Source organism: Fopius arisanus, unplaced genomic scaffold (genome assembly GCF_000806365.1).
Source record: "Fopius arisanus strain USDA-PBARC FA_bdor unplaced genomic scaffold, ASM80636v1 scaffold00137, whole genome shotgun sequence".
Taxonomy (NCBI): Eukaryota; Metazoa; Arthropoda; class Insecta; order Hymenoptera; family Braconidae; genus Fopius; species Fopius arisanus.
In genome coordinates, this window is record NW_011887876.1 from 154,257 (window position 1) to 167,593 (window position 13,337).

General features: G+C 39.4%; 1 protein-coding gene across 9 annotated transcripts in view; it reads left to right on the top strand.

Annotated features, from left to right (window-relative positions):
* ERR (estrogen-related receptor) overlaps positions 1–13,337 on the top strand; it is a 103,730-nt gene that overhangs the window by 46,088 nt on the left and 44,305 nt on the right. For all 9 annotated transcript variants that reach the window (XR_892719.1, XR_892720.1, XM_011313993.1 and 6 more), the window contains one exon: positions 6,792–6,932. Coding sequence is in view for 7 of the 9 variants with exons in the window: in XM_011313993.1 (XP_011312295.1) it covers positions 6,792–6,932 (141 nt within the window). In the remaining 2 variants the exon portion in view is untranslated. The remainder of the gene's footprint in view (positions 1–6,791; positions 6,933–13,337) is intronic.

Genomic DNA, 13,337 nt, shown 5'->3' on the forward strand with positions numbered 1-13,337 from the left:
TTCTTCATCGTTGTCGTCCTTTTCCACGGTTGACGTGAGTACCGCGGCGAGGGGCAATGGGGTAGGGGGAAGGAGTATCTCGGGAATGGGTTATCCAACGGTGGCAAAAAAGAGTAACTTAAACCTAACTTAGCCTAGGAAAAATAATAAGTATTAATGGGGGGGCCTGGGGGGGGGGGGGGGGTGCAAAATTCTGCCTCGTCACAAAATAAACTCCAGTAAGGACAAGGCCAAATGTTTTATTTTTCTCGTTTTGGATGATATAAAACGGGTCGTCAGCGAAAGAATTAAAATTTTACCAATATGCCAGAGCAATTAAACTTTTCACTTTAGTTGGTTGAGAATAGTTTCAAAATTTCTATAATGCTTGATAGTTTTTTTGAATGTAGGTTTTGTACAATTTTTGATGAAAAATAGCGTTATACGCAACTCCAAATAGAACAGATATTGTCGTTATCAAGAATATGGGGGAACTGTATATAATGCATATTCCAGTAGATATCTACTGTGGTAAGGAGCTTTCAGAGTTTCGTACGCTGTTTGGCTAAAAAATGGCTTTTTCTCGCGAAAAGTGAGAAAAATTTCTCATTCAGATTGAAATAGCGGTGAAACATGGCAACGCAGATCGACGGTAGCGCACGTATACGATACATTCAGTTGCGCGAGCAGTTTGAAAGATTAAAATAGGAATTCAAAGAAGAAACTAAGGTAAATTTCTAGAAAAGGGCCGTCCCGATTTTTATGTATTATAGATGGTTTTGTAGCTTTTTTCATGACTTTTCCGAATCTAAAAAATCTACCTTCCGGAAACGAAAATTGTGGAAGTTACGCGTATTTATTTACGCGAAAATCTCGGTTTTATATTATTTAGCGGCCCTCTTCTAGACATTTACCTTTTTTTATTACATTAGGCTTCACGCACGCTTCACGCGCGCTGCCTAAGGTGCATGGTATTAATACTACTAATTGCTACCTTTTTCTCTAAAAATCTTTAATTCCCAATTTGAATTTTGATTCCAGTAATAGCTTGTTGACAAATTTAATAATAAGAAACAAATTCCAGATGGCAATCTATATACACAAAAAAAAAATTCGATCTGATTTGGAACTTCGATTTAACAAAAACATATTTATTCGGTCATTTCTCAGAACTTTTAATAAATTTGACCAAAATTACACGGGTTATTACTGACTAAGGAGGCTTCACTAAAAAGCATCGCAAAAATCAATCTCATCACAATAATTACCATAAACAGATGAAAATTTGCCGGAATCGAATGATTCCCATACCAATTTCCAGGTAATTTAATGCATTTTCACCCAAGCCGAAAGCAGTGGCACAATGATTGAACATGTAGCGAGCAAGTTTCAATATCATGAAAAAAAAAAATGCCAATTTTTGCAACGTGACGCGCTAAAATCGCCATTTTATGCCATTTTATAACTATTGACCTATTCACTGGAATGGTTAATATAAGGTATCATTTCGGAGAACTTAATGAGATCTACAAATTGACCTGTAATATGTCCTCAATAATCGAGTTCGAAGCTTGTAAACAAGGCAAAAACTGTCATTTTTGGCGTGTAGCATGACAGACAAAACGTAACTATTTGCTATAAGTTGATAAGAATTCAATCGAATCATAATTAGCATACACAATTTCGAAGAACAATAAATTGCCTTTAGAATGATATACGAATGGCTTGATTTACCTGACCAATAGATATAAAAAACCCCAAACTAAGCAAAATTGACAAAAAGCATGACACAAATGAATTTATGCCGTCGGTGCCCGTAATCGCGCGATTCTAACCTCGCTTCGCTGGATTAAATCGCCGATTCCGGGTGCGATGACATAAAATGTTGTATGAAACGCGTGCGTAATATATTTTTCAACTCGTGGGGTTGTAAAACTCGCCTTCGGCTCGTGTTACAAATCCCCCACGAGTCAAAAAATATATTACGCACGTGTTGCATAATATACTACTCCTTACAACATTGCCCAAAAGATGATAAAAATTTTCCTCAATCCATCAATTCTGGTGTCAATTTCAGGGTAATGCAATGTATTTTCCCTACGTACAAAACATCTCGAATTTTCACATAGGCTGAGCAAATCTTATTACGATGAAAAATAATATACGAATTTCTAAAGCATGACATGCTAAAATCGCTATATTATCACTCATGACATTGAATCCATTTAATGGAATCGGTGGAATGTGGAGTCAATTCATAGATCTCACTAAGACTTTCAATTTCATATATGATATATACGGTTGATTAAGTCTAAAGGCCCAATAAATGAAAAAAAAAACGATGGTTTTTGACCTGTGTCATAAAGAAGAAAATGGAAACGATCTGCTCTAATTTCATGAAGGTTTAGTTAAATCAGATTAATCAGCCACGATTTTGATGAGTATTAAAGACTCTTTAAAATGGTATATAAATGGTTCCACCAGCTAATCTCATAACTATATTGAAATCGAAGTAAACAGATTTTAGATAGACCTAACTTAATTGAACTTTTTTCGAAAAGTTCGCTTACTTTAATGAACATTAATCTTATTCGATCACCACACCAGTCAATTTCAAGGTAATTAAATATGTTTCCACCATGAAATAAGGAATCTTTATAAAATGGAACAGAAATACAGCAAATTGCCTCATTAAACCGAAAAACACGAAAATTTGCAAAACGTGACATCCTAAAATCGTTATATTATCGCTCATAACATTGGATCCAGTGGATGGAAGTGATGAGAGGTCAGTTTGTAGATTCCTACGGGACCGTCAAATATATGACATATCCCCGTTGGGGAAGTATAAAGCCTCACTAAGTGGTAAAAACTCATTTGTGAGGTGTGACATAGGGTGGGAGAAGGAAAGAATCAGTTGTAACTTGATGAAAATTCAATTGAATCATATTAACTACATACTATTTCGAAGAATATTAATAGCTCTTCAGAATCATTTATCAATATTCGTACCTAGTTCAGTTATAAATACCTAAAAATCGAACCAAAGTTGATTTTTCAAGTAGGAACTGAAAATGCAATTTTCGGCTTAAACCTTCAGAAGTCAATGGAAAATCATTGGAATTGGCCGACTCTGGTGTCATTTTGAAGCTTAGTTAATAAGCTTTAAAATAGGTATACTACATCTGTACTCCATATGTGAGGAAAAGGGAATTAAGCATAAAAAACAAAGAAAAAACGCTCACGGATCTTCTACTTATGGAATTTTTCTTTTTTTTCTTTTGAGCATACATCTTAAAACAAGGATGCTTCTTTTAGAACAAATATCAATAACCGATATACCAACAAAAATAATTAAACGTCAAACTCAAAAACTAATATTAAATGCCAATAACATTAAATAATACCATAATTTAAAATGCCACAAAGAAATTTGTTATGTACTTGTTTTTTTATTTTCGCTATACTCGAATGTATTTATAAGAATAAAGAATCATGAAACATATTTAAAAAACCGAATGGTTAAAACGTCAAAATGGCGTATGGTTCGTGGGTTCGATTTGGTATCCCGCCGCCCCCAATTTTGGGGTTTTTAATTTCTCGGTTTGATTGTCGCGAATGAACTGGAAAGTATGAAAAAATCATCAGTCGCTACCTTAATTATTATCGAAAGCAATGGAGGGGAAAAATTATGGAATAGTCCAGAAAATTTTAGGGAGCTATCGTCATCAGAAATTTTATACCTCGAACAGTCATTTTTACCAGGGACTTGGAACGCATTCCGGTTTGAATTTCGTTCCAGGGGCTGGGAACGAAACGAAATTGTATCGTTCCGAGTTAGAAGTGAAACTCGGAATGAAAGTTGTGGAACGAAATGCTCGGAACCAAACTCGGAACGAAATGTCTGGAACGTTCCCGCTTGGAACGAAACTCGGAACGAAATGTCTGTAACGTTTCGGCTAGGAACGAAACCCGGAACGAAATTATTGGAGCGTTCCAGCTTGGAACGAAACCCGGAACAAAATGTCTGGAACGTTTCGGCTTGGATCGAAACCCGGAACGAAATTATTGGAGCGTTCCAGCTTGGAACGAAACCCGGAACGAAATGTCTGGAACGTTTCGGCTTGGATCGAAACCCGGAACGAAATTATTGGAGCGTTCCAGCTTGAAACGAAACCCGGAATGAAATTCGGCGGAGAATGGAACAGTGAACGGAAAACGGAGCCGCTACGATTTTGAAAAAAAAAATGTGATATCGGTTAGTATTTACGGGATTTGTGCGATGCAAAACCGAATTTAGCGAGGAAAGAATGAGAAAAAATAATTTCCTATCATTTTGAAGGGTTTTTGCTTTTTTCAAATTTTTTCAAATATTTAAAACGATTTTTAGAATGAGAAAGAAAATTGAATAAACACGTTTTTTAATTAATAAAAATCAGAAGTCTTGGAAATATTTTCGACGTTAAAACGAACAAGAGACCTGTTGTGACAGATCAGAGGGAATAATGGAAACATTTAGGCTGTTTATACGAAACAGCCCAACACGTGGACCAACCCCATAGACAAAGGGCCTTGTCTAATGGGTAGACCTGACACCCTGGACGAATTGGTGACTGAGGACACCTGGAAACGAACTCTCGAGCGAGCAACATTAAATTTACCACAATCAACCCAGCTTATATTATATCGAGTCTTTTAACCAAAGTTTAATTGTTAACGATAAATGGAAGATCGGATTAATTAATTAAATAATCGTTAAATATTTAGTCTCCTACAGGAGATTGCTTTAAAACGGCTTCTCACGAACATCATTCCAAGCGAGAAATTTTTCACACTTTGATTCCCTGCTGGAACGTTCCAGACATTTCGTTCCGAATTCCATTCGAAGCTGTATCGTTCCGCGATTTTCGTTCCGGGTTTCGTTTCAATCCGAAACGTTCCAGACGTTTCGTTCCGGGTTTCGTTCCAAGCCGAAACGTTCCAGACGTTTCGTTCCGGGTTTTTGTTCCAATCCGAAACCTTCCAGATACTTCGTTCCGGGTTTCGTTCCAAGCCCAAACATTCCAGACATTTCGTTCCGAGTTTCGTTCCAAGCCAGAACGTTCTAGAGATTTCGTTCCGAGTTTTGTTTCGCTCCTCAAACGTTCCACGGAACGAAATGCAAAAACGGCAATTTCGTTCCGTTCCAGAGTTTCATTCCAAGTCCCTGATTTTTACTGACTGAGTCGTGAAATTTCCTATACGAATTATCCTTCTAAATTATACTAGCTCCGAGTTTATATCGCACCCCACGATTACCTCGTAGACTGTAATTTTTATGAAACTTTTTACGTACTTTTTACTCCACTTTCCAAAAGTTTGACTGGATCGTTATTTAAACTTGTGCAATACGTAACTTGCACGATTGAAATTCGTCACTCCGTGTCCGACCAGGATTCGACGTGACGTATCCTTACACACATATCGAAACTCCAATTTACCCAAAAAAAATTTCTCTATATTACAAATTCAACGAATATAGCAATATCCCTATACACTATTTCCACGAAATGTTACACATAATATATATTAATGAGTTTATGCCTGCTTATCAACAAAATTGCCCAGATTTTCGTTTCTCATCCACATCTGCTTACCACGCAATCTTATTCATTCCTCATTGTTCAACTGGAACCGCCAAATTGAAATTCGTTGCAGGGCGTGCGCAGTCGGTCCTGTAAAAATTAAAAGAGAGCGCAATAAAAAATACAACTGTTGTTTAGTTGATTTCTATTAATTGTTCCTTCAACCTCAAATAACAGATGAATAGACCTTCAAATTTTATCGACTTGTTTCGCAAATTGTATGGAAGCACACACCAAACCATTCTGGATGTTTTTTTATTTCATTGGATGGGTTCCCGTCACCTAACTAAGGATCTGGTCATCTTTCTATCCGGAAATAATTAAAATAGGAGATATCATATTTAATACACTGCTCTCTGCGTTATGCAGGGTCACGGCGAGGACGTGGCGGTGTGTCGGCCCCAAAGACACCACATGTTGGCACATTTATAGACAATGGACACGAAAGAAAAAGATGGGTTTATCAAATATTCCTGAACACTTCACTAGAACTCTGAATTCACCTCTCCCGACCATCTGCCATCGCTGACTGAACACAATGAGTGATTTATCCACCGCTACCCTTCTATAGCAAGTCTAAATATTTAATTTAATATCAATCACTCATCGTATCAACAGCGCCGGCAGGGGTAAGGAGGGCTTAAGTTTACCTCAGGATTATTTTTCGATGTATTTACCTCCTTGTTGTTTCTCACTCTCTTTTTTCGTCTTGTTAATGGGAACTGAGAGGATAAGAATAGATTTTTTCCCAGAGAAATATTTCAATGATTACTGTTTTTGATGGACATGTACATTTACCCAATTTTTATTCGTGAACAAAGAAATCCTAGTATTTTCGCATTTTGCAACACGATTCTAATGCCCGACACGCTAATCTTTTTTGGACTTTTCCCTCCATTTATAGTGTTGATCGAAAAATAGCTGACACCATTTTCGTGGCTCAACCAATGGAGTGTTAAACTCGATAATCGTATTCCCTGCATGATCCATGCACTGAATTTTTTAATATTATTTTGGAAAATCTTTAGTTATTACAATTTTTCCAAGATAGTTGCAACAAAATGTCACTATTGGTGTGTCATTATTACTCGGTCATGTTCATTTTGTATACACTAATTTTTATCAAAATGTAATATGACGTTAGGTGGACGAAAAACATTTTCATTAATCAATTTTGTATTGCTTCAGATAATAAAGTGATTGAAGCGCTGATCGCGTGTGAGCCCGACACTCTTCAGGTATTCAATGTTGCACACACACTGGACACGGATCAGCGGGTACTAGGACAGTTATCAGATCTCTATGATCGTGAGCTTGTTGGAATAATTGGTAATTCACTTTCCATTGATAAGATCTTTTCCTATTAGATAGATAGATTTATTTATTCATTGATATTACTTTAAAGTTTTATATCCACACGAGCCTTACTCCCTTACCCTTTAACCTCTTTATACTAGATCGTCAATAACAATTGGCATTATAAAGATGTAATAATTATCTCTTAAGCAAGTTCAAGTCTTTGGAATCTTCATATATATATATATATACATAATGTAGTTTGTACTTTTAATAGCCTGTTCTCCCTTCTATTATCCGTTCCGAGATGCCTTCTTCTCCTCTTGGTTTCTCATCTCCTCATATTCTCTGAGTATTTTTTCTATGCCTGCCTATTCATAGTGGTCTGTTTAGCTTTTCTGTCACTCTTTTCTGCCTTTATCAGTTTCAGTCTTCTCTCATGCCCGTGTAGTTCGCCTCTCCATTCCTTCCACCATAATCTGTCTTTTGCCTTCAGTCTCCTCATTACCATTTCACAGTTTGTGACGTGTTCCACTGTTTCGGCTGTGTCATTACACGCCCTACACTTGCTGCTCATATAGCTTGCCTTTCCCTCTCTCAGTGCATTGCCGCATCTCCATCTTGCCCAGGTCTCTTTCTGTCCAGCTTTTAGCTCGTTTTGGTGCCAGTATGGGCAGTTCAAGGTTCTCTTTTACCTTAGAGTAGTAGTTGCAGAAAGATTTATAGATTTATCTGCCTTCACCCAGTCTGTTTGTACTTCTTGGTCTGTTGCCTTTTTCTCTAGTTCTCCTAGCTTCTCCTCTATCGCTCCCAGCTGTCTTCCTTCTCGTAGTAGAGGTAGTAGTTCACCGTCCCCTACTTGATCTAGTGCTCTCTTCAATGACTTCCCCCAGCTGGTCGGGGTCTGGTTGTCTATGTTTCTCAGTTCCTCCATGAGGGATTTCCTTGGCCATCTGTCTTCGTTCATCATGCATAGCTTCATGATGAAGGTCCCCGCTCTTCTTCTTGCCTCTATCTCTATGCTCCTCCTGCTTGCGTCTAGCCTCCATATGTAACCCGGTGTGTTCTTTGCCAGACCCATGCATGATTTTACGTATCTGTTTTGTAACTTTTCTATTGCTTCTCTTCTTTCCCAGCCCCAGAGCTCGACTCCGTACATTGCCACCGCTTTCACTGTCGAGTCCATGAGTCTTCTCCCGAGGTCCGTTACTCCTGCCCTCCTCGTTTCTCCCCCGATCTTGTTTATTAATTGTTGTGTTTTCCCGGCTGCCTTTTCTGTGTGTTTAGTGTATTTATTTCCTTGGGTGAACCAGAAGCCTAGGTATTTAAATTCTTTGACAACTTCCATCTCTTCGTTCTTTTACAGCCACTTTTCTTTTTTTCTCTTGCCCCCTTTTCTGAAGACCATTATTTTTGTTTTTTCCACGCTTACTTCCATGTGATTTCTCTCTGCCCATCTTCCTAGATTGTTCAGCATCTTCTGTAGTTCCTTGCCGTCCTCCGCTGCCAGTGCTGCGTCGTCTGCTTAAAATAGTGGGAATATTTTTGTGAGTGACCCTGGCCCTATTCCTGTGCCTCCATCGCCTCTCTTTCTTAGTTCTGGCTCTAAGTCATTCAGGTATATGCTGAAGAGAAGAAGACTGAGTGGGCATCCCTGCCTTACTCCTTTAGTTGTTGTGAATTCTTCTGTTTTTTCTCTTCCGACTAGTACTTCATTTTTGGTTCCATGGTAGATATTTCTTGTCATGTCTAGGAACCTGCCGTTTATCCCCATCTGCTCCATTTTTCTCCAGAGTTTGTTTCTGTCCACCTTGTCAGAGGCTGCCTTGAAGTCTATGAAGGAGACGTATAGTTTGCCCCCTTTTTGTTTCAGTCTGTTCCCTATCAGCGTGTTCAGTACGAACACTTGGTCCACTGTTCCTGTCGCGCTCCTGAAGCCCGCCTGTACCTCTGTTAATTTCTCTTCTTGCTCTAGCCACTCACCTAGTCTTCTCGCCATCACTGAGGCCAAGATTTTGTAGCCAATGTCAAGTAGGGATATTCCTCTGTAACTGCTCGGGGAGTTTTCGTTTCCCCTCATTTTATAGATGGGGTGTATTGATGCCATTCTCCAACGTCCTATCACCCTTCCTTCTTGCCAGCTGTCTTGTATTATCTGAATTAACTCTAGCCTTCCCTCCTTGGGCAGTCCTTTCAGAAACTCTGCAGTTATTCCATCCTCTCCAGGCGCCTTTCCTCTCTTTAGCTTATTTATTATCTTGATTATTTATTTTTGTGACAGTGGGCGGTTTAGGTTGTTGCTTCCCTCGTTCTTGTCTGTCTCTTTCTCTCTCCAGCCTTCTTTTTCGAGTTCAATGCCTAGCATCGCCTCTCTCACCTCCTTTGCTCCTTTTCTCTTAGTTTCTGTATTTACCTCCATTGCCTCCTCTGTGACCTGCCCCCTTCTTTCTTCTGCTTTCCGTTTTTCTTTACCTTGTTTTTCTTTTGTGCTCTTTGGGCACCCTGTGCTTGGACCTGGGTGAACCTGCCTGTAGTCTGGTTCTTGCCCTTGAAATTCTTCTTTGCTGTGTGTTTCTCCTTCTAGCAGTACCCGGAAGTGTTCCATCCAATCCTCTTTCGTGATTTCACTGGAGATCGTTGCCCTTCTTCTCCTCCTGTACCAATCCATGGCTTTCCACCATTCTGTAAGGTTTCTGCTTGCGGCTACGTCCCTTTGCTTTTCTTCTAGCCATTCCCTGATTAGTTTCTCTCTCACGTTTGCTAGGTTTCTCCTCGCGTCTAGATAGTCCTTTTTGTGTTGCCAGCTGCGAAGAATCTGCGAAGCTGTTTAAAGAGTTTACTTCGCTTTTCCTATTATTAAGAATATTTAAATTTTCAGATGATTCAATATATAGTTAACATGAGGCTTTTAATTTGATATAAAGTTTATTGATATTTTTCCGGTGGTTTAGTGTTCACTTCTCCAGAAAAGAGACTTGCTTTTTCAAGTTTCAAAAGTTGAAATTGGTTATAAGAATTGGACGACAATTCCAGATTTTCACTTATGAGACAAGGATTCAGTCAATACCAGATAACGGTTAAATTTTGTACTCTGGACTTAATAAAGTCTTTCATTTGTATAATATCTTTGATGCACAGATCAATTTTTTAATCAATTGGTGGAATGTGCTGACTATTATCCGCTTGTGAGCTGAACCGTAACCTTGATTAACCGTAAAATTGATCTAATACCAGTCGGTAAGCTCAACGAAAAACCTCGAAATCCATTAGTCAAAGTCTAATTTCAGAAAGCTGAAAGTTGTTCTCGTAAGCTACTTCAAGAATGATAATTGTCAGCTAATAGTCGATAAATCATTTAACACTTCCGGTGAAATATTCTAATTACTTTCATAGTTGATCGGAGGCTGCGAATCCAAATATCATATTCGAGTTCAGCGATCATCTCACCGAATTATTGATCAATTCGACAGCGTAAGCGACGAGTAATAAGTTTGTATGGCACAATACTGTAAGCCGAATTTCGTATTTCCTATTATTTATCAAAAATTCATTATTGTGTGAGCAACGGTAATAGCCACGCGAAGTTAGAGTTATAGAGTTAGAGTTATATAAGAGTTACTTGGGTTAGTACTTGGAGGAGTGTCCGCTTAGTTACACCGCTCGGTGTGAGGCTACTGGCATTAGGCACGCATGTAGAGTTACTCTTGCTCACCGAGTCAGTGTGATTGGAACAGGAATACAGCAGAATCTCTGCAGTACCGACTGGCAAATGGGCGCAGTAACCAAAGTCAATCCATGGTACCGGAAAAACAGACAAAGAACGATAGTAGGAGAGGTTTAAGGTTATGAGAGGCGCCTATAAAATCATAAATGCTACTAGGAAATGAAAGACCTAATGATCTCGAGGAAAATGAAAAATAAAATATCATTGTGTGTAAGAGGCCACATTGATTGGGATCGTCTGTGAAATAAATGGAGCGAATTTTCGACCGAATACGTGATCATTTATCAGAAGTCCTTCTAGCCTACGATATTCTTTCACTGGCACACCCACAAGGAATATATGGGCACCTGCATCCCACTTTGACAAAACTTGAATATATTATGAAGGACTCAAAACTATGTTTCATCTATTTTTTTATCGGCCCATACGCGAGCGCAGAAAGTGAAGCTTTCCTTATACTCATAGAATCTACGAATATGGGTATGACCATCCGATAGTTTACCGTTAACGGGCAGCAGAAAAACAATGAAATACAGAACGGTGAAGCCTGCGTTCATCCTCACGGACGACGACGAACCATCGACTAGCCAACAGTTGGCTCCTGTTGAGGCCGTTGCTTCCAAAAAACGGGTGACGTTTTTTACTTGCTTTTCTAGCCAAAAATCGCAAACAAACGGAGTTATGTAGCCGTCGCTACATTGCCTACACGCCTTGCACAGATCTCTCGTACACCAACGCTTCGGTAACCTAGTGGAGAGCGCTAGGCCTACGTCACACGACATATTACCTCCACTCCGTCAATTGGATGTATATAAAGCCCTGCACAACAGGCACTCGCCCTCTGTTCGTGCTCGACTCGCCTTGAGCACTGAACTCGCTGGTTGGCTATGTGAGCGCTCCGCTTAACTTCTCTCAACCTTGTCGCTAACTAGAACGGTCTCTCCTCTCCTGGAATTGAACGCTAAACACCTAGTCAGCTCTCACCGCCCCTAGCTCTCCCCCTCGGGATCTAAGGAGACAACAAGGCTGCTCTCTAGTTATACCTCTCCTCCGTCCGATCGAGGATGCGACTGCCTTACTCTCGAGTTGTTTCTTCCCTTTACACGGTTGAGAAATTCTTGTATCAGATTTGCTCCTTCACACAGAACATTGATCCAAGAAGATCATTTACTCAAAACTTATTTTTATGAATTCACAGAGAAATTGCATTTTTCACGGTATATGTACCAACAGCACAGTCTCGTCGGACGGAGATGGTATGATTGTTGTCCGTCCAAACTAAGCGTGATCCTTGGCATCACTTTTCAGATGAGTTACCCTTCGTCTGTCACCCTTTGTACAATTCTTGCAGTTGCAGTATTCGACCAGTTGTAGACGATGTAGGAATTGTATTACTTAATTCTAAGGGATGATGGATTATTTGAGTCGAATGAATCGTTAGTAAATCAAATTGGTGAGGAACTTCCAGGAGAGAGAGATTTACGCAGGCCGGGCTGATTGGGTGGGATTAAATACTGACGTATACAATGATTTTCTCGGTATCCCTTAAAAATTCGGGTTTTATGACAGCTTCCATAAGAAACACTTAAGGACCCGAGGGGAGGAGGGAAATGATGAGTGGCCTCATATGAAGTTCAAATTGTGAATCGAGGAATGTGGTTGACTTACTTCAAATTCGAGGTAATCGTCTGACCGTTGTTTGGAGCAGCGAATTGGCGTTGTGGCTACTCTGCATCGGCCTTCCTGAAGGAATTAGTGATCTTGCAGACACCGTAGACAACATGGTTTGGTGGATCAGTTGCCATGATTCGGCCTTCTCAGATGATGATGGTCAAACTATTTGTGCATTGCCACGTAAGCAGAGGTATTGGGTTGACTCAGACCTGTGAATTGGAATTTGAAGATTTAACTTGTTCACTCATATGCAAAGGCAGATGAGTAACCGATCAACAGGACTTAGTATAGGAGAAACTACTACTGGTGAAACTATTACTACTACTAGTGCTGATGACAGTGACAAGGCAGCGGAAGTCGTCAGTAGCAGCAGGAAAGAAACACTGAATGAAATGACCCAATAGTCCATGCAGTGTTAATTTCACCCCTCTTTTTATGTGACCGCTCATTTTCGGTTGTAATTATCTAACCCAGACGGAGTTCGATTACTCATTCTAGTGATAATTTTCATAGCTTTCTTTCTGTCCCGCATGAATCGCAACAGCTATTTCATTATTGATAATCAGATAATTTTTTTCAACCCACTAATTTTCTGGTTATTCACAATTGTTTCCCCTTAATTTTAATCACGTACAATTTTTGATCTTTTTAGTTACGGATAATTTTCAGTAAAATTTGAGATTTGGATACATGAAAATGAGACCAATTTCTTATATTCTTCTTTCAGGTTAGAATGACTTGATATTTTTCTGACGTCAGCCGAATACCTCTGCTATACGCGACACATATTACACAAATAATGGCAACATACGTCGCTCCATCTTGGACCAGTCGTGCCGCTCTTTCACGGTGTTTACACGGTGATAAACTCCTCTGGAAAGGCCGAATAGTTGTTACTTTTGCCAGGAGTATGGTTATGGTTATGGTTATGGTTAAAAATACGGATAGGCATTTGCTGCCCTCTTGTCACCGAACCCCTACTGGGCTATTGTGGCGCCGTTGTCCTTCTGATCCCTATAATTCTAGGCCAGCTTTTCTCA